The following is a 22,732-nucleotide window of genomic DNA, read 5'->3' as shown; positions in this document are numbered from 1 at the left end:
CAGTTGAAAAGAAATCCGTGCATATCTTCAATTCACGGATTTATGTTCTCAAACTCGCACCAGTAGGTAGGTACTGTTATAATTTTCCATAATGGATTTTCACCAAAAAGTAATAGGTAAGTGTTTATTTTACTTTAGAGATTTGCTTAGTTTATGCCTTTCAATAAAACAGGAACCTGTAAAAAGATACATACTGACTGTACACTCAGGCCTTTACGTTCCGGTATCTTAAAAATTAAAATTCTTGTGATTCTCAAAGATGATAATTCTGTGAGAAATTGATATCCACGTAAGTAAGCCGCTAGCTTATAGGTACTGTATTCTACAGGCACCAAAATATACACCTTTTTAGAAATTACACGGTAAGTAGAATCTCGTTAAATTAGAATAAAATAAGACGCGAACATCCGTTTTGCGAGCGTGTTAGCGCACGCCTCTGGGATTACCGATCTATATCGCTTAGTTAAAATTCCGCTCAGATATTGCCTGGTGCGAAGTCACACAGTGGTTTGCCAAAAGTTAATTTGCCATTTTCTCCACGGCTTTAAAGTTAGCCGTGTCAATTCCCCGCTAACTCATTGGCTCTGACGGAAAATGTGGCCATTCAAGCTATGCTGTTTAAACATGTAGCTTCAAAGCCTACATTACCCATATAGTCGATCACCTAAAAGAATTTAACCAAACTTAAGGAACTAAGAAATTACAATCATCATAATTCATAAACTAAATCATTGCACTGCAATTGGAGTACTCCACTAGCTACCATTGCATGTTTATCTCAATAACACTCTCTAACGAAAAAATAAATAAAAAAAACCGGCCAAGTGCGAGTCGGGCTCGCGCACAAAGGGTTCCGTAGCAGCAAATATAATAAACTTATTATGTCAATTTAATCAACCTATCCCAAAAACTATAAGAGATACTTTGATCAAACCAAAAANGTGTTTTATTAAAGCACATGAGGTAACTTACGTTATGATTTTCTCTGGGAAGATACCTCTATAATGATACAAATCAATTGCTGTCATTTTATTTCAAAAATATTATTTGTTGTTTTGGTACCAGTAACTGAATTCCTTTCACACCAAAAGTTCACAATGAAAAAACGTTTCCAATGCGAATTGATTTCATTCCGGCAAAGGTATAAACGTGAAAGGTGTCGATTTATTTGTTATATCGAATTTATCGTTCAGAAAGAGGTCAAAATATATCGAGATTCAAGCGCGAACTCATTTCCTTGATTTTTATATAAAGGCCGCAGACGAATCCGCTTAAGGAAAGAAAGCACCCGGAAATAACAATTTCGTAAGAAACAAACAAAATGTTACGCGAATCTGTAGCAGAGGCCCGGAGATAAATGGAGACAAGAGGGGAGATAGAAATGATGCCGAATGCCTTGTGAATGAACGAAAATTAGAAAATTCATCGCGTCCCGTTTTATGCCCTACTTCTGTTAAAGTATTCGTATCAGCTTAAATACAGTTGATAATGATAACGCAAAACTTAATGCTCATGTAAAAAATTTAAAGTAAGGATTTGGTTCTTTAAATTTAAAATCATCGAAAAGGTCGCCAGAGACTCTTTATTCGATTTCAAGTTAACCCATTTAAAACGAGAAAATCGTGAAAAGAAACTTTTTAGGACTTTTCATAGCGTGAAGTTCAGAGCTTAGTGAGCAAATCATTGATTAAGTATATATCCGTTGTCTAGTACCCATAGTACAAGCTTTGCTTAGTTTGGGACTAGAAGCGCAGTGTAAAATGTCCAAGGATATTTATTATTATTATTATTTTTCTTTTTACACTTATGTGTCTCAGCTTGAAGCTGGTATTTCAGGAATGCACGGGCCTAAGCCAAGTGCATTCCCAGTACTAGTGGTTTTAATTCGGTTGCTGTGGATGTTCATGGTCTTGAAGAAACTTGCGAACTATTCGGCAAGTATTTAAAATTACTGCTTTTTGGAGTGAAATGTATGTAGGTTTCGGGATGTTTAGGGTAGAAAGTGACTGATGCAGCTGTTTAGGGATAACACCTGTGGTAGATAGTATTATAGGAACAATGCTTACCTCGTTTAACCGCCACATTCTTTTTATTTCGTCTTTTAAATCTATATATTTGGATAACTTTTCGGCTATTGAGTTTTGCAAATTATGCGTGTTAGGTATTGCTATGTCTATTATGTATGCGGTGTGTTTATCTTTATCATGGACGGTGATATCTGGCCTGTTAAAATGTGTTGTCTTGTCTGTAAGTATTGCACGGTCAAAATAGATTCTGTATTTGTTGTTTTCAAGAACTGGTTCAGGTGTATATTTATAATATGGAGTGAGTTTCTGAGGTATGAGCTTAAACTGCTGAGCTAATTTTTGGTGGATAATATTTGCAACTTGGTCATGACGGTGTTTGTAGTCTGTCTGCACAATTGATTTGCATGCGCCTGTTATGTGCTGTATGGTTTCAGAGTTGCTATTACATTTTCTACAGCGGTCTGTTGGTAGGTTACGGATCTTCATAATGTATTTCTGGTAATTGCGAGTTTCAATTACTTGGTCTTGTATGGCAATCATGAACCCTTCGGTTTCAGGGAAGAGTTCGCCACGACTCAGCCACGCGTTCGACGCCTCTTTGTCGACATTTGGTTGGCATAAGTCATGGCGATGTCTTCCATGTAGAGACTTCCGGGACCAATCTTGTATCTTAGTTCGCATATCATTTAGGATTTCATTGGGTTGATTCGATTTGTCATGTAAATTAAGTGGGGTAAGTTTAGTGTCGCTTTGAACTGTCGCTTGGTGAAGAAGGGATGTGTCAGCTTTTTGGTGAAAATAAGATCGGAGTGAGGTAATTTGTTTATTGTGCAGATTTTGTATGTCTATTAATCCTCTGCCTCCTTCATGCCGAGGCAGAGTTTGTCGTTGTATACACGCTCGCGGATGATGCTTTCTGTGTTTGGTCAGGGTTGTATTTATTGTTGTTTGTACGTTCCTGAGCTCTGTCCTAGACCAGTTTATAATTATTATTATTAATTATAATTACTGTCACACAAGCTATAAAAGTCTAAAAATATTGTATTTTCAGGATAGATTGTAAAATAACATACCTTCAGGAGCGGGAGGTCTTGGCTGATAATGTAAATCTGAAACAAATAATAAATCAATCAGTCTATGTTAGAACTGGAAAAACTATAATAAAAGCTCAAATAAATCAACATGACATCGGTAAAGTTTATTGTTCTTTCGCCAATATATCAAATTAATTCGGAACATTAACCGTTTGTTTGTTGTTAAATCTTTTATTGGGCCATTTACCGATTGCAGAAACCGCAGTAATGTAATTGCTGCAAACCGCGCACCACTGTAGTGGTCAGGCACCACCGTTCCACACTGATTCAGTTTTACAAATTAAATATTACTATCCACAGACGAAAACAATGTGAATAACTTAAACGAAATGATGCCATTTACAATAACTTTTAATAAATATTTGGAAATGTTGAACGATTTGCATTATTAAGTTCAGGTAAGTAACTTCAATATTTTAGTATTTAGGTACTAATCGAATCAGACCAATCGAATGTAGACTCTACCATCAAAAACTTAAGTTTAATAACGCGTGGCACTAAATTTTGTTGTGCTATGCTAACTCAATGAACATGAGAATTTAATGAAGTTGGAAGATGCGTTGAGTGCTCGGCAGGCACTTGAAACTTACTGAAAATCTAAATAGGTAGAGACAACTTCAGAGTATACTTTTTGTTGCAAGATCGCTCTATTTACAACCATTTAGATGTCACAGTGTTTAGTTGATGTACGTATTGTGCTGTCAGTACAGTGTCAGTATTAGGTTTGTTGGATTTTTCGCACACTTAAATTGTACGAAAACCTATAAGGGCCTGGCTAATTGCGGCCCTGTAAATACTGATACTTGCAATAAAAGCTACTAAAGTTACATTATTAAATTGATTGAAAAAATGAACTTAGAAATAACGAACATTTTAAAGTAATTAGAAAGATTATTTATTTTGAAGCCAGAAGGTAAATTAAGTAGAACAACAAGTTTTTATTCTAATTAAATCGCCGTCAACGCGCGCACGCATTTTTACAATATTTTTAAACTGTCATATTGCACCACACTCTATTTCACGGCCGGGTAAAGCAGCCCTATTTCATAAATATAGTACAGATAAATACCTTTATTAATTCACAAATATTACTACACTCGTAGACTACGAAGTTCGAATAGCGTAAAAAATAAAATTATGCATTTCTTTCAGATACAAGTAAGGGTTCATTTCGCGTATTCATTCACTGGAACCAGATTATTTAAATGCTTTTGAACCGAGAAACTCCTACTTACTGCGACGCTATTATAATTTTAGTCGTGAATATTAAATGGAAGGCTTCATTAAAAGTTATTTTAATCGGATTTTCCCTTGCCGCATCGTAATTAGTTTACCTAGCATTCTTCTTGCCAGCTATTAAGGCGTGAACAAAGAGCATTAATTCAAATTTAATTTACCGAAAGTATTCATTTTGGTTGTTGTTAATTTTTAACAAGCCACAAAAGGTTAGAGGTAGAAAGTTTTTTTTATCTATTTAATGAAAAGTTTTGTTGATCTTTTTTATTTTATTTAGACAGCAGGCAATCAAGTTTACGCAACACCTGGAATTTTGCATCTTTTCAAATACTTAACTTGTAATGTTCTTAAATTATTTTTTACAGAATAAAAAGAGAAAACTCACAAAATATTCCGTAGGTAAGCATGGTTAGACATTCTTATCGATTGTTAATCAAATCAAACCCACAGATAAGAAAACGTTATTTCCTTTTACTTTCCCAGTTAATTCGCCTAAATAAGTTTCGAAGCGCAAAAGCCAATTTCCTAATAGAAATTGGGGCGATTTTCAAAAGACAAGGTATTCGAGGGACTGGGACTCCTTGCCGGTCGGATTAATTTTACCTTAGGACCTAACGTTCGCAATGACACAAAGAGGTTGCGGCTAATGGTTTTGCAGTCCGGATAAATACAAAATACCGCAAGATGGTGGGCAAAATGCGCTACAGCATGGAAACAAGCCAAGCAAAATATCTTCCTCTTCTTTATACTTCAAGAAGTGGGATTATGCTTCACAAACTAGATTGAAAAAGCTAGTCATAATCGACCAGATAAGAACGAGTAGATCTATAGACTAGTATAGTGTCATAGTTTATAAGCCGCCGTAGTCTAACGTGGTTCAGACTGATGCTCTTTTTTTCACAGGTCACTAAAATAGTAAAATTAGTACCGCTACAGACGCAAAGTTGGCACACATCTGAGCAGATCCTAAATCGATAAGACGCCACATTATACGAAAGGGCCTTAAAATAAAAGCGACCCGCCGAAGGAGGTCGGGTCATTCAAAGATTGAATTGGCTGCATTCCTTGAGATATGTCACGGGTGTAGGCCGGGGTGTGTTGGGGCGGCCCGCCATATTGTTTTATTGCAAATTGGTTGGACGTAGACCGCGCCTGTCCTTTACATATACGAGGCCATTAAACTACAGCCGGTGGCCAGTCACGTGTTAAACGAATCCGATCGCTGCATACAATGTTNACACACCCAGACGGAGCACCGACTTCACTGACACGAAACCAAGTTTCACAGATAGGTCCTATGCAAATGCCATCCTATCCGAACACCAAAAAGTCCAGCTAAACCGATCGTTCTCTTTTACACTTTTTCCAGTTGAAACCTCGCGTTTGTATATTTTACTGAAGTGAAAATAAGCGTCAGTTTCATAATCTCAAATGCAAATTGAAATGAACGTTTTGTCGTTTATTTTCCAGATGAAAAATGTCTCAACTACTTTAAAGGTGCAACGATGAGCGCAACTTCATTTTATAGTCGTGTCTTTTGCATTTATAGAATGCTTAAAATATACGAGAAAAAGGATTAATGTTGCAATATTTATTTCCGAGACAAAAATGAAGGAAATTGTGCCAATTATATTTTCCTCCATGTAGAAATGACGACAATAATTTGCTGTTCGTAGATGTGAACACTCACGTCCTTTAAAAAGAACATTAAATTCAAACTATTCAAATCAACAACAATGGCCTATATAAAGGCACTTTACATCGCTCATTACTCGGCGTGAACTCACAAATCAAATTCAAAAACCATCACTAAATATGCAAATCAAAATGGCATAATTCATGCCGTTACGTAACCAAAAACAATTTCTGTTCCATTACGAAATATCGTTTATTCAGCAAAATGGAAATGAGATAGATAGAATCAATTCAATATCATTACCAAGTTATCAGATGTCAACGATGGTATTTGTTAAATTTTATGAATCACGCAGTTGGCTGTGTTGTTCTGGATATAGTACAATTGTGTATGAAGCTATAATTTATACGACGATAATGATTTTGATTAACGGTTGAATAGCACGAAGGTTTTTACCCTAATAAGTAGCACCATACTATTAACAAAAAGGGAAATTAACCGACTTCAAAAAAGAGGAGGATCTGTGTTTGTGAGTCCTGTACCTTTTTATTTGCAGGTGCTAGTTATTGGGAATGGCTGAACAAGTATCAATTCTTCGAACTTGGCACCAGACTTCAAACAGATCACGTAAGTAGCTTAAAAATAATTATTCATCGACTTAACATTTTTTTGTCTTTTGATATTAAGTGGCTTCGTTCTTATTTGTTTCAGGTACGAGAACCTTGCTTGTTTCACTGAAGTTTTTCTTTAATGTTTCTTTACTCGTTATGTTACACAATACAATCATACCATACCACATTAAAGAAATAATTATTAGTATGTTATTATTAGCCGTAGAGGCTCGAACATTTCTGGCATTCCGATGAAAATGTCACAGTTGCTATTATTATAGCTTATTACGAATGCAGAAGGACTTACTGGCTTCAAAGCGTCTACCAAAAGGATGGTAATAGCACAAAATGACTGACCTCATAAATATTGTTTCTTTTAACAAACAACGGAAAATATACTCATCGTCTGTCTATTTTCCCAACCCTGATACCGACTATACCAGGGTTGCCAACTCTACGTATTTTTACGTAGATCTACGTATTTTAAGCCTTCCTTGCAAACCTACGAACTTTAGTCCCAGAATCTACGTATTTTCTATCAAATTTGCAAAATAGTCTGAATGGGCAACGTTTCCTTTTTTATCGGGTTATTAGTCCGATCACGGTTATTTGGCATGTGGCAAAAGTCGGAACTAATGTTATTTTGACATTTCCCCATAGAAAAAATGCTGTACAGCGCCCCCCTGTAAATGTCACTCACTGAAGAGCCTTGACCCGTGAAATTTAAAATGAAAGAAAGAAAGAAATGGGACGTGACGTGACTGTGTGTGTAAACCGTCAAAGTGAATCTTCACTATAAAAATATTTCGAACTAAAATTGTGCTAAGATTTCGAAGGTGTTGTTGTATTTCGATATTTTTCAACTTCATTATGGCTTAAAATAGAACCGCGAGCCTTCGCATTAACACATTATGCATTTTAAAAAATATATTTTATGTATAAATTTAATTTGTCTGAAAACATTTCTGAAAATGATACACAATAAAAGTGTACTTTACTACTTTTAGGGTAATATAAATTGTCGTTTTATTACTTTTACCTACTCCTATTCTCTTCATTTCACTCAGAAAAAAAAGTACGTAGATCTACGTATTTTCTATATGGAAATTGTACCATTTCTACGTAATTTTCTAATCTGTCCTACGACTTTTTCAAAATCCGAGTTGGCAACACTGGACTATACAGATCAAAGCAAAAAATCTTTACTAATATTATAGAGCTGAAGAGTTTGTTTGTTCACTTGAACGCGCTAATCTTAGGAACTATTGGTCGGATTTGAAAAAGTATTTTTTGTTGGATAGCTCATTTATAGAGGAAGGCATTAGACTGTATAACATCACCTTATAGCCAATAAGGGAGGAGCTGTAAAGAAAAATGTTGCAAAAACGGGAAATATTTCAAACCATTTTCACGCGTACGGAGTCGCGGGCACAGCAAGTGGTTAATAAACGTGCTGAACCCTAAAATGTTCACAAAAGGTATTGAATTAGTTTCCAAAGGAAACCCTTGAACATTTTGCTCGGCGTGAATAGTGTTTGTTTAGGAACAAAACGTTTTTTACTCTCTTTGTTTACCTTTCGGGTTAAAAAGCACAAAAGTGCTTAACATTTCCTTTATAATTTTTATTCCACATAAAACGAATGTATCTACATGTTTTAAATCATTATACGGGGTGTCATTTTTGTACTTAAACAAAAAGGGCTCTACTATTCAAGTACACAACTTTAACATAAAAATAATTTAGGTCGCCATATAAAGTGTCATTTAGCAGTCCATAATTTACTATGGGAATTTTTTTTTTTTTAGTTTGATGTCCTGTAGATTAGTGTAGATAGATAAAATTTGAGTAGTGTAATCAACCGTGTATGATCAAATATAATGGGTTTTTTTGAGTTTTTGATGAATTTTACACCCTATATTTAAGTCAACATAGTTCTGCTGATATCAGATTACGCTGAACGCCTTTAATGATTGGTATTTTTCAATGACAAAATGGGATTAGCATGAAATATGTGAGTCCTGAAATCGTGCTGCGTTTACAAAAGCACAGACAAACAATTTATAACTGATAGTGATCGGAGGCATAGATCTACAGTCCGCGCCAATAGAAATGGACAATAATTTGTCCAGCAAATAAAGTCAAATAAAATATTTGAGGACTTTTTTATTACAAAACAAAGTTAAAGATGATCGATCTTTGTTTGAGTAGATTCTGTCTTGTACAAAAAACTACAAATGGACATATTTAACGTGCTCCCTGCATCACGGCTTCATACTATGTGTACTGAGCGGGAGAAATATTTTGGTTTAAAGTTTATGTAATTTAGTAAGTACCTACTCACTAAATATTTTCTTTCATTCTTCCTCTTAAAACTGCTAGTTTCTTAGGGCACAGACTGTAGCGAGGTGTTGGATACGGTGCTCGCTTGGCGCAATGGGTAAATGCGTGATTGCGCCTGACACCCGTAATATCCGGGCAGCGCAATGGTATCAATTTCAATTTGTTGCAAAAAACATTAATAATTATGTACTTATTTTAAAAAATGGTAAAGGTTTAAGATCCAGAGAAAGACATGGGATCATTATTTTTTTAAATAAAAATTGCGTAACAAATTATTTCTGTGATAGGCCGAAATTCACGCAAGCGAAGTCGCTGGAAATATGTAGACGTACAATATTTACAAAATTGCTAGTTTTTAATAGCGCAGACTCGAGGTGTTGGATACGGTGCCCGCTTGGCGCTTTGGGTAAGTGCGTGATTGCGCCTGACACCCGTAATATCCGGGCAGCGCGATGGTATCAATTTCAATTTGTTGCGGCGCTATAACTGCCGCCTCTGCTCGATTCGTATGAATCGATTCCACTCCAGTTTCCTGTTGCTCGCCGGACTTAATCTCGGATCGGCCGATTGAAACGCTCGCAGCGAATCAGCGGTGTTTACGCGATATCTATTTAATTTCGTGCTCACTGGATTACGATAAATGTGGTATATTAAACTACTTATCGTATTCTGTACATTGTATGTAGGCGCAATAAGGGATGTTTTCACTCCAATGGTCAAAACTGTTTCATTTCAATGCAATAGTCAAATTAGAGACAGGTAGGTACTCATAGTCTAGTCACGAGAAGTATCGTAATTTTAAAGAAAAAACTAAAAAGTGTTACGGTTAGGATTAGGATGTTGATTTGAAGCGAGTTTGCAACGAAATTGAAATTGAAAACGAACGACCTTTGAAAATTGACGAAACGACCTTTAGAAATTGATTTCTTTTCTGAACCTGAAACACGAGCAATTTTTATGTCCGCCCTAAATATTCCGAATTAGTTAAACAACTTTCCATCTATGCCGTTGTGATTACGCAATAACAAAGTTTCGCGTCAGCTTGCGGTATTATAAAAAAGTTACGGTCCCTATTCTGGTAACGTTCTAGAATTACCGCTCATGCACTCGCGTTGGCAAATGTTACAAGTTACAAATTCCGATCTGTGCATTCCGCGAGAATTTTGCGACCAAACGGCGTGAAAATTAATCGATCGATTAGCCATTCGCGCCCCGCTTCGTAGCTGGAGTTGAACGTGCCTCGAACGGTCCCAGGCCGCCACTAGATATTAATTCTCTCGTTGGAAAAATAGAGCCCCAACTTTTCGGCGATCTATCGTTCCGACTCCTAACTCTTGTAGCGAAACGCGGAATTTGAGTTGCGGCTTTTTTGGAAGTAACTTTTACTGGTGGTTATTGGAGTGGAGTATCCTTCAATATTTTTATAGTGCTCTTTTGGCCCTGATTAACTACAACAATTCTGTTGAAAAAGTGTATAAATACCTTTAATAAATACAATATGAACAGTCGAGACCGAACTGAGCGCTCTGCTTTATGATTTTCAGTCCTAAGCACACAAAAGTTTGGTTCTTTTCACAGGGGAAATTCATTTCTACCTTTTCAGTGATGAAAGTGAAATATAACTTTTAAAAATTCACTTGACTTAAGGCTCCGTATTCAAAAGTAATAATTTAGTTCTTTTCTGAATCTAGACTTCGCCGTATTGCCATTATTAACTAGGTACCTAGTTTAATAACCATGCCTGTATGTGAACAGTAGCGCAGGACTATTATTATCAAAATGAAACTGAAAAAATACTATACTGAACTCACTAAGTATTTAAATATTTTTCCTACATGTGTGTGGTGACCGAACCCGTGGCCTCTGACAAATTAATCGAAATACAAGACACAGACAGTTAGTGTAGAATAATTTATGAAGCCCAGGCGGCATTTAAATCAAGGGATATAATATCATACTATCACAAAATAATTAGAGCATTGGTAATCACCTCTATGAACTTTGACAGAATGTCCAGTAGGCCTAGGATGCGCGCCGCGATAAACGTTTATCACGCCATTATATCGATTTTTTTATCGATTATCGATACATTTTGACGTCTAAAATCGTCGATAAGAATTTATCACGGCGCGCATCTTAGCCCGGCTGGTGTACTCTTTACACCTTTGTTCATGTGCTCTTTTTACATGAATCTACTTTTATCATCATCATCATCATATCAGCCACAGAAGGTCCACTGCTGAACATAGGTCTCCCCCAATGACTTCCACATCGCACAGTTGGTAGCGGCCTGCATCCAGCGCATTCCTGCTACCTTTATCAGGTCGTCGGTCCATCTTGTGAGTGGTCGTCTCACGCTGCGTTTTCCGGCACGTGGCCTCCACTCCAGATCTACTTGAATCTGCTCTAACTTTCTGTATTGTAGTAATATGCTCCGTAGTTAGTTAGATACAATGGCAACAGTTTCCAATATTGCCCCGTTTATTGTTTTGGGTCCAGCCACCGCGCTATAATATAGTTTTCCTTGAAAACTTTTCATTTTGCAATGCAGATAGCTTTCCCGAACTAGTCGGTAAAAGCATTACGTTATTTGCGAATTAATTGCAGTTGTTTCGGGGATAATTGATAGACAAAACTTTTTCGCGCACCTTTATATTGGATGACAACAATTTATAACTGGGATTTATAATGTATTAAAAGTATAGAATTAAGAGATTAAGAATAATACACATAATTAACCTACATAGACTAAATATTTACAAATATTTACAAATAAAAAATATGTCCCAAATCGCTGTCCAAACAACGCGACATGGTGCCCAGAATGCTGGCTGCATTTCCGCGCTGAATGGCCAAACTGATTCGTTGGCCAAGAAATGCGCCAGCTCTTCTATCACCTGTACAGTCAATCAGCCGCTTGGCTAATTCCCTGTACAGGCGATGAGCACTTGGTCCCCACGGACCTAGCGTCTCGACCCCAAATGGCTCAAACATGTAGGTACTACTAAGACCTACATATTTGCGTCGCTTGAGGGATTCCGCTGATGCAGCGGCAGTACCAGCCCCAGACGAGGTTTGCGGAAGATGAGACGGTGCCAGTGTGTCTACGCAGGTTGCATCCCACACTAGTGGCCGTCCCACCTTCCATGGAACCAAAGTCATACCATCAGGTCTCTTACCATCACTTCGAACCAGGCCATTTGGTTCAAGAATGGCCGGTACGGAAGCGCTAGAAAGAGACCTGCGTATGATGTCATTGAGGCTGGCGTGACGGGAAAATCTCCCGGCACTTCTGCTGCATGACAGTCCGTGATGACCAAGGGAGTCAACCATGTCACCGCAGGGACAGCGATGGGGGACAATGCATGGTGCCCCCAAACGGAGCGAGACTGCTAAATTAAAAGTGGTATTATCCAAAAGTGTGCCAATATGAGGAGAAGGTAGGGAGTGAAGCCAAAGACCTGATTCCCACTCGGCTACAGCCAGAAGACGAGCTCGATCTGCAGAACTGGAAGACGTGTTTAATAAGTTATTCCGTACAAGTCTGCAGAGCGGCTCGTCCCACTGCCTTTGTGAGATGAGAGACAACGGCAAATTTTCAGAGCTTAACTGCCTCCAAGCGCTAATGCCTTCGGCTAGGTGGATGGTAGTTGAGTCAGAACACTTACTCAGTATTTTTGAAACCAGTCCACTGGTGCTATGAGCCGATGACAAAAAAGCCGGTAGAGCAACACTGGAAATTTTGCGAATACCCAAACCTCCAAACCTAATAGGTAGAGAGGCTTGGGTCCATGATCGATCATCTAAAGGAGTATTTAAAACGGAGGAAATAATTTGTTTTATAGAGTTATCTAATTTGGCAGTTAAGCTAGGGTATTTCCAAAACTGTGAAGAACGAATGCAATATGTGAATTTAGGAACAAAAAGACAAAACCGAATAATTGTGCACGCCATGTGTGTGTTAATTTTAAGTAAACGGTCCGAAACATTTTCAAAGCTCTGTAATTTTTCGTCTGTGAAAGAAGAAAACGCTTCCTCCAATATAGGAGACCCAAGGAGGCGAAGGGAATCTCTTTTGATAATTTTAATATTGGGAGCTATGGAATTAAAATTCGAAATGACCCTATCTGAATTAGGGCAGGAGTCGGGTACAAACAATTCACATTTTGAAAAATTTAAATCTAAACCGGCTTTTTCAAAGTTTTGTGTTAACATATTTAAATCGGCCAAAACTGTATTAGGGTCTCCTCCAAGGGTCCCGTCGTCTAAATACCACACATTTAATTTGGAATTTAGTAAGGTTATGAAAGGATGAATTGATAGGCCGAAAATAGCTGGACCAAGAGGGTCACCTTATTGGTTTTTCTTTTTGTTATTTTGTGATTGAAATTGTTTAATACAGCGTTGAATGTTATAATGATTTTCAGTAACCCGATGTATATTCAACTTAAACTTAGGTCCTAAATTGTAACCTTAACCCTAATTCTGCTGATGTATTATCTTAAGTCACCATCATAGGTAATTTTTTCTCTAACATCGATGGGATTTAACTAAGATACCCCGTATTGACAGATTATAAGCAAAAATATTATCGCGGTTTAACAAACTACTCGTATTAACCATTAGCTATTTCCACTTCCTCTATGAATGTCTGATAAGGGTTCCAAACTTGTTGGAACTGTCACCAGTTGGCACTTGGAGCGTATAATTTATTTAGCATCCAATTAAGTGGCAAATCGTCCTCTCCGGTCGCGACAATAGTCCTATGGCGAACGTAGGGTTGTTTATAAATAAACGACTCAATTTACGCCATGATGATATAATCCGATATTGGCTTCCAGCTTAGTTCCAGGTGGGTACCTTTAATTGGAGTTCGAATGTCGTGTTTGTTATTATTGGCGTTTATGTTGCCAATTTAATTAATCAAAGCTTTGATATTAGATATTGTGATTAAAACGAGAGTTTTACATGACAACTGATGTGGGTATTGATTGACTTGATACGGTTACGGTAGAATTGGCGCAATTATTGACATAAGATATACCTAACTAGCGGCCGCCCGCGAAATCGTAGGCGTGGATCCCATTTTATCCTCTTAGGAGTGGAGTTTCGTAAAATCCGTTCTTAGCGGATGTCTACACCCTATAAGAAACCTACCTGCCCTAGTTTGTGGGTGTTTTAGTTCCTGAGATTTCGTGATTAATCAGTGAGTGGTATTTCGCGTTTATGTTATTGTGAAAAGTAGATGAATATTTAAAACACTTAGTAATTTTCGACCTAGAAAAAAAGGTTTAATTTAATTTTTTAGGTCCAAAATAAAAAAATCGCAGTCATATAAAATGTTTTATTTTGTCATTCAACACACACTGAGAAGCCTAGTAAAGTAAGTACCTAATAGCAGAAAAATACTAAGGAATCAAGTCGAATAAAAAATCAAAAGGAAGAATTTAAATTATAAGTACGCTCGAAGTTCTCCTAACAACGATTCATAATAATGTCAAAATTTCATTCCAACCAAAATTTAGGAAACATCTTAATTATGATTGAAGAGCTCACCAATTCGCAGAACAAACGGAACGCCTTCAAACAAGTCACCTAAAAGAATGTTCACAAAGCAAACTCCCCATTTCATTAATTAAAAGTTAATCGACAAATGTCGAAGTTCGTGGAAGAAGTTGGGCACACGACCCACCTCGCGGTTATTATGTTCCTAACGAGATCCGAACGACTGCCACGCGACTGGAAAATGAATTATCTGACGTTTCATTTGGCTCGCGCGTTTTAGGGTTAATATAGCAAACAACCACTGTGATGTTACGAAATGAATTTTCTTCCGGTACATTTGGCTCGCGCGTTTTATGGTTAAAGTAAAACGTTACAACTAAGAAAGCACTAATATTCTTAACTAGCGGCCGCCCGCCACTTCGTACGCGTGGATCCCGTTTTACCCCCTTCATCTATCTTACGCGGTTTAGATTTTTTCATACAAATGTTTTTTCCCGCTAACTCCCGTTCCCGTGGGAATTTTGCAATATCCTGTTGCAACTAAGCTTTACGTTTACTAAGGTACCTGCATGCCAAATTTCAAGCGTCTAACTTAAGCGGTTTAGATTTTTCATACAAAAGGATTTTCCCGCTAATTCCCGTTCCCGTGGGAATTCCTAAGTATACTATAACCTGCCCAGGAGTATGAAGAATAATTGTACCAAGTTTCGTTAAAATCCGTCAAGTAGTTTTTGTTTCTATAAGGAACATACAGACAGACAGACAGACAGACAGACAGACAGACGGACAGACAGACAGACAAAAATTTTACTGATTGCATTTTTGGCATCAGTATAGATCACTATTCACCCCCTGATAGTTATTTTGAAAATATATTTCATGTACAGAATTGACCTCTCTACAGATTTATTATAAGTATAGATATAGATGACTGAGACGCTACTCGAAAATGAATTATCTGGGGTTCCATTTGGCTCGCGCGTTTTAAGGGTAATGTAATAAAGAACGTTACAACTTCAAAATCACTCAATATAAAGTTTTAAATAGTACGATGTGATTGAAAAGTTAATTAGCAGTCGCTTCATTTAGTTATTGCAATTTATGGTTAACGTAACAGTCTAAGCAAAACACATGACTCTATATGTAACACTCATATAGCATCTGAGTATCACATTGGCTCTGGAACTGAATAAAAAATCAATCGCACAGTTCAAATATAGCCTGCGGGCAAACGGTACAGAAGTATTTTTAACCTGTACAGTGCCACTTTTTGAAACGACTTTTCCAGGAAAACGGTAGGCATCATTTATAGGCGGCATCGTAAACCTGCTTACAGAAATCCCTATCGAAGTACTTACTAAACACGGAAGTGTTATTTCAGTGCATTTAAAAAGTGCTGAACAATTCCGAAGTAAAGTGAACGCTAATTTATTTACGGACAAGAATCCTTAAAGGCACTCGGGTTAAAAGCAAAAGGAAATTCAAATCACACCTGTAAGTGCCTATCGAATATTTATACAGGTGACAAAATAATTGGGTCGATGTATAATATATTTTATATTTCATCAGGCTTGCTCTTATGCGATTTATGGTGGCGTTTGCTTGCTCAGTCAAGAATGTTTAATGTTGTAATAGATTTTCCAAATTGGGGTTGGATCTGAAATTTCGTACATGTTTGGCTAAATTATTGTTATTAAATTAAATTGACAGTTTGTTCTAAGCGAAGTCAATCATCTAAGTACGAGTGCTTTGGATATTATGTAGGTAGGTATATTCATTTCAGATTTATTTTCGTTTTATTTCTAAGTCAGAGCAATAAATAAATTAGGAAAAAAATACCATACGGAATGAAAACAGCTTTTATTAATTCGCCCAAAAAGGTTTCCATTTAAAAAGATCACTAATACAAGTTCTACTCCAAGTATTCAAATGAATGCTTAATTCCGATAGTTTTAGCGCGATTTCGAAATCCAAGTGTGTTCAGAGTGGCACCGAAATGAATGTCCTGCCACCAAGAAAAACGAGCGAGACGGAAATCTACCTAGACCACCTACCGTAACATTTCACGTCGGTAGAATAAACTTTTAAGCGAATTTCGGAACTCAATCAAATTTTCCTTTTTTACGAGTCGAATTGGAAAAGGTGTTGGTCTGAGACGTTTCTTAACTAAATAGGTAACGAACCTTTTTCTCAAACATAACAACACAGCAGATTACAGCTGTGTGCTTACCATGAGTTTACGTTCGGTGTGCTCGCTAGCGACTGATGACAAGAAATGTATGACATATTGGGCAGCGCCCCTAGCGGCTACTTTCAAGAAATAAAATCTTCATAGATTTTTTTGACGTACTCGATAGGGAGCACACCTAACATAAACTCGTGGTAAGCACACTGGTTAAAATATCTAAAGGATCAGGTTATGGGTACTAGGACTAGAAGAGCTCAAAACAAAATAGAGTCGACGCTTTGGGACTTCTTTGCTTATTTTTCGTTTACCTATAAAATAAGGACAAACACTTAAAGCTTAACATTGCGATATCTTACTTTATTCAGTCGTAATAAGTGCTATTTTGTAACTAAAAGTATAGTTTGATGTGTCAACTGTACCTACCTAGAGGGTTGTCTAAAACTTTTATCCCAATTCATCTCCATTAGCAAGAAAGTAATGTTTGCAAGTAAATTTTAATTTTAGTTAATCGGCTATGAAGCCACTAAGTAAAGTCAGTTACAAAAGCAATTCAAAGTGCTATCATCGCTGATCAGTTTAGTGAAAATTGAGTCGTTTAAATAACATTTTCAGCACTAACTTTAAAAATATTATTCATGAACTGAAAGGCTTTAATCAATCAATATCTAATTCAAGTTCAAAAGAAACAATACATTCTGAAAGTCACTCAAAGTTAAGCTTGTTGAAAAATTCATAATATTAATGTGTCTACGTTCATCCATACTGAAATATTTACTAGGACTTTATTTTCTATTAAATAAATTTAACTTTATTATAAGCGCTGGAGGTCACGAGTTAGATCTCAGCACGTTTGTGTGAATGAACATACCTACGTATCTGTACCTATGTATGTAATCAGGATGTTTAATTAACACTTATGTAGACCTAGACACTCAACTTGGTGTCGATTTAAGAAAACTTTTGTTATTTGGACACTATGGCGTTGTATAAAATGTAAACCTCCAACAATACTTTTGTCATGTTGACGGTACCTACTTACTCCGATACATTTTTCCCTAAGCGAGTTTCAGCGCTTAGTTCAGAAGTTCCGGGGAAGTGGCGGTGTGTGCCGACGGCTTTACTTTTATCGATGGCTCTGCCACTAACGCGGGCAATGATCGAATTAATCGCCGAAGACCCGAGTCGGGCTAGTGACTCGAGTGCTAGACGTGAACTGGAATCGGTTTTGGTTACTTGGGCTAAGATTTTTTCTTCGGATAGAGAATGAATGGGATTTTACAATCAGCGACTAACCATTCAATCTTTAATGATTGACAGCCTTGTAGGCTGTTTAAAGTATTCTTAAGGTCCAGGCGTGTTTTTTGTATGAACGATATAAACAATTTTTAAATCATTTTTTACGACAAAATGTTATTGAAAAATATTTCAATTTAATTTTGAAGCATCTAAACATTATCTGTTGAATCGGACATCTAAAATACTTTTGATAAATTTTGTACATAACATAGGTACTTAAATATTATTTTCTATGAAATATAATGATTGATACACAGAAACGTAAATAAAGCTTCTAAGTATTATAAAACACTTTTACCAAAGGTAAGAACTATAAGCCAGTGAACTAAGTCCGTATTCCCGCAGAATTGCACAGACGTCTTTAACTTCTCGATACCAGCTTATCCCACATCAACCACAGCCCGCAATGATCGAATTAACTGCTTCATGAAACGGTGGCTAATCGAAATACTCGATACGTGGCAATCGGTAGACTGCATAACGATTTTGAGCTAATCTCTATCCGTGCCTTTCACCAATTCTTTTTCTGTCGCGAAAAGTGGAGTAATTCTCAACTTCTGTCGGGCTTTATTAGAAACAATTGTCATTTGATATGACTCATATCGGGCTGACAGCTTAATATGCTTTCCGAGCGAGAATACTTAATTTGAGGCTAATGTGTTGATAAAAGGCTGCAAATGCTACAGAACCTAAAAGTTATAACCTGGAGTAGAACCTCTATTTACCATCTGATAGCTAGTTTTATATTTGAAACATATCTTGATAGTTTTTCACCCGCCAAAGAAGGTAAACCGTGCCAGCTAATTACTCGTGCAGATCGAATTACTCTACCATTCATTTCATATTAAAATAATTGACCCCTAAATAAGAACCACAATCCGTCATAAGCCTTTTCCGGGAAAAGTTTTCCCCTATAAAATTATCAATCTAAAACACCGTCCCTGCAAAAGTCAAGTTGCATCGACTTCANAAGCCGCTAAGTAAAGTCAGTTACAAAAGCAATTCAAAGTGCTATCGTCGCTGATCAATTTAGTGAAAATTGAGTCGTTTAAATAACATTTTCAGCACCAACTTTAAAAATATTATTCATGAACTGAAAGGCTTTGATCAATCAATATCTAATTCAAGTTCAAAAGAATCAATACATTCTGAAAGTCACTGAAAGTTAAGCTTGTTGAAAAATTCATAATATGAATGTGTCTATGTACGTTCATCGATACTGAAATATTTACTTGGACTTTATTTTCTATCAAATAAATTTAACTTTTCATTAAATAAATTAATAAAATGACTACTACGTAATAACCACACANAATAACAAAATATTAATTACTTAAAACAATATCTAGGTACCTATCATTAAAATAAAATAATAAGGAACCATTTGGTCATTACAGAATCTTCTGTAGGTAGGTATTTAAAATTACAAAATAATACAAAATAAAACTTCTTCAGTGTTAATTACTTAAATAATATCTAGTCACAATTGTTAAATAATACGGAGCTATTCTTTGTCTCCCCACCGCCCCCTCAAGCCCTCCGCCGGCCTGGCGCGCCCATCGAATACATTTTTAGCCGTTTCGTTTTGGCTAATGTGCACATTAGCCGGCTAAAGATGGAATATCACGACGCAAACTAACATGTTATCGAACTTTAGCTGCTTCTCGAAGATAAACTTAAGTTTAGCCGGCTAATCTTAAGTTTATGTTCATACCTATCTTTAGCCGTAACATATACATTTTTAAATAGTAATGTTGTTTCACTTCCTTGATTCCCGAAATTTTCAGTGCCGCCCTCGTATCTGCAAAAGTCAAGTTGCATCAACTTCACCGGTCTCATCCAGAAAGAGGGCAGAAAAAAGGTAATCTAAAAGGAGAATTAGTGGCGCCATCTAGGCAGGTGTGTGCCAAACGGCTTTCCCTCCACCGACTGGCTTTATCGAATCGCTGCCGATGATCGAATTAATCGCCGTGCAGAATCACCCTCCGCCGACGGTGTAGCGAAATGGAATATTCGATGCTGTTTGGCCAAGTGCTTAGTTGGCTTTGGCCAATATAATAACGGATATGTCTTTTGAAGCAAGTGTTTTAGTATATTCAAATGCTTTTGTTTTACGTTCGAAAATAAAATCTTTATTTTTATTGGCTTGTTAAAAAAAACAATCGCATGTCACATAAGTAAATTATATCCTTGGAACGAAACGACAGAATTACGCACATTAGAGATGGATTCGAAAATTCCAAAACCGCCTTTTACCCTAGACTACACTCTACAGTATTAAGCTATTCCGTGCATAATTTATTGTCATTGCTCCTTTCCTTACCAGGTGACTTTGAGATTTATTTTTTTACTTTTGTTAAAATATTTTCCAACTAATAGGCTGGCCATTAGTAAAAAAATGATGTATATAAAATATTGTAAACGAAACGAAAAAGTAACTTACGAGGTAGTCAAAAAAGGTGCCAATACTCACAATTATTTGTCAATAAGAACCCTGTTGAAACGCCCAACAAGACTAGAAAAAACAGCAGCAGCAGAACAATCAGGGCAGGTCTGCAGTAGTGGATCCAGCAGTAGTCCTCGGAGTTAGCGGCAGGGGCGCTTGGAGTCAGACCGCAACACCTGCTGCAGCCGCCCTCAGACGCGCTCGCAGCACGCACCACGGCACTGTTCCCCTGCTGATTGACTATAACACCCTGCACTGGAGCCTCGCTCCCTTGTCCGTACATAGCACTCTTTTCAGATAACCTAGCAAATCCCGAACTGTCATCGTCTTGAGGATTCCCATACACGCCATACGAGGCCACCATATCAACCCCCGAAAGCGATCTCGAGGTTTCATTCCCTGTACTATCCTGCGCAGCCGTGTTATCTGTGGTAGGCCAGCACTCGCAGGAGCACCGGTCCTCTTTCCTCCTCTGCCGGGCCTGCGTTGACTCTGCTCTCCGCACCGGCACTTCACTTTTCTTCTCCTCCTCTTTTTTAATTTTGGCATCTTGAGATATAACGTCGTGGTTGACCTCGTAAGTTGGTTGCACATTTTTGTGGTTCTCTAGGTACCAGTGCCGTTCCTCCGCGCGGAGCGTGGTGTCATTATTGCCCTCGTACACATCGGCGTAATTGGACAGGGGGTGCGAGGAAGGGCTGTAAACGGGCCCGGCCGTGAGTTGCCCGTAGCCGCGCTCGTACTGCGGAGGCCGGCTATTGCTCGCGTAATATGTGGTGGATGCAGGCACGGTGTAATCGTAGCCCGGCCTGTTCATCTTCAAAGCTTAATCGCCTCATTTGAGCTTAGGCTCCACCGCGGACATCATTAACCCTGCACGGAAATGAGAATGATTTTCTGATAACCACATTGACCTGCTGTGATGCTATTCACACACACACACACACACACACTTTTCAGTTCCTACTCGTAAAATAAGTCAATAGATATGCATGGTATTTCCTAGCTGTATAATTTCATAATGTAAATTATTGTAAATGGAGAGCGGGGTTTTCTAACACAAGTATCTACTTATACTTAAAAGAAAACCCCAATCGAAACCCTGTTTTCAACCGACTTCAAAAAAGGAGGAGGTTCTCAATTCGACCCGTATGTTTTTTTTTTTTTTTTTCTATGTTTGTTACGCGATAACTCCGCCAATTATGAACCGATTTGAACAAATCTTTTTTCTGCGTATAGGTAATACCTCAAGGGTGGTCCCATTTAAATTTAATAATAGAAAAAACAATCCCCAAGGGTGGAAAATCAGGGATGAACTTTTTTATACGCAATATCTCCGCCGATTATAAATCAATTTGAACGATTATGTTTTTGTTGAATAGGTATTATCAAAAGGGTGGTTTCATGCGAATTTGAAGAAAATATTTCACCCCCAAGGGTGGAAAATTGGGGATGGACTTTTTTATACGCAATATTTTCAATTTTTAGTTTTTTTTTTGTGTTCACGCATTTGAAGTCGGTTTTATTTTTTTAAAAAGTTAATTATTTCAAACCTGATTCTGAATAAACAATTTTGTATTTGTATTTGTAAATTTAACTTTATTGTAAGCGCTGGAGGTCACGAGTTCGATCTCAGCACTATACAAATATTTGTGTGAATGAACATACGTATCTGTACCTATGTAATATGGGTGTTGTAATTAACACCTAAATAGACCTAGACACCCAACTGGGTGTCGACTTAAGCTAAGTTTTGTTATTTGGACACTAGATGGCGTTGTATAATATGTAAACCTCTAACAATACTTTTATCATGTTGACGGTACCTACTTACTCCGATACATTTTTCCCTAAGTGAGTTCCAGCGCTTAGTTCAGAAGTTCCGGGGAAGTGGCGGTGTGTGCCGACGGCTTTATCTTTATCGATGGCCCTGCCACTAACGCGGGCAATGATCGAATTAATCGCCGAAGACCCGAGTCGGGCTAGTGACTCGAGTGCTAGACGTGAACTGGAATCGGTTTTGGTTACTTGGGCTAAGATTTTTTCTTCGGATAGAGAATGAATGGGATTTTACAATCAGCGACTAACCATTAAATCTTTAATGATTGACAGCCTTGTAGGTTGTTTAAAGTATTCTAAAGGTCCAGGCATGTTTATTGTATGAACGCCGTAAACAATTTTGATATCAAATTTTTACGACAAATGTTATTGAATAATATTTCAATTTAATTTTGAAGCATCGAAACATTATCTGTTGAATCGGACATCTAAAATACTTTTGATAAATTTCGTACATAACATAGGTACTTAAATATTATTTTCTATGAAATATAATGATTGATACACAGAAAC

At 37.2% G+C, this 22,732-nt stretch overlaps 1 protein-coding gene across 6 annotated transcripts in view; it reads right to left on the bottom strand.

Annotated features, from left to right (window-relative positions):
* Positions 1-22,732, bottom strand: part of LOC114349801 (agrin-like) — a 215,029-nt gene that overhangs the window by 34,242 nt on the left and 158,055 nt on the right. For 4 of the 6 annotated variants that reach the window (XM_028300330.1, XM_028300331.1, XM_028300332.1 and 1 more), the window contains exon 2: positions 3,101-3,136. In XM_028300330.1, the coding sequence (XP_028156131.1) occupies positions 3,101-3,136 (36 nt within the window). Of the gene's footprint in view, positions 1-3,100; positions 3,137-20,407; positions 21,254-22,732 lie in introns of those variants that run through there. The other 2 variants (XM_028300328.1, XM_028300329.1) reach the window with 2 other exon arrangements.

The sequence above is a fragment of the Ostrinia furnacalis genome, unplaced genomic scaffold (genome assembly GCF_004193835.3).
Source record: "Ostrinia furnacalis isolate ACB-3 unplaced genomic scaffold, ASM419383v2 OfSCF0710, whole genome shotgun sequence".
In the NCBI taxonomy this organism is placed as follows: Eukaryota; Metazoa; Arthropoda; class Insecta; order Lepidoptera; family Crambidae; genus Ostrinia; species Ostrinia furnacalis.
The sequence above is the reverse complement of the archived record's forward strand: the minus strand, read 5'-3'. Positions and strand labels throughout refer to the sequence as shown.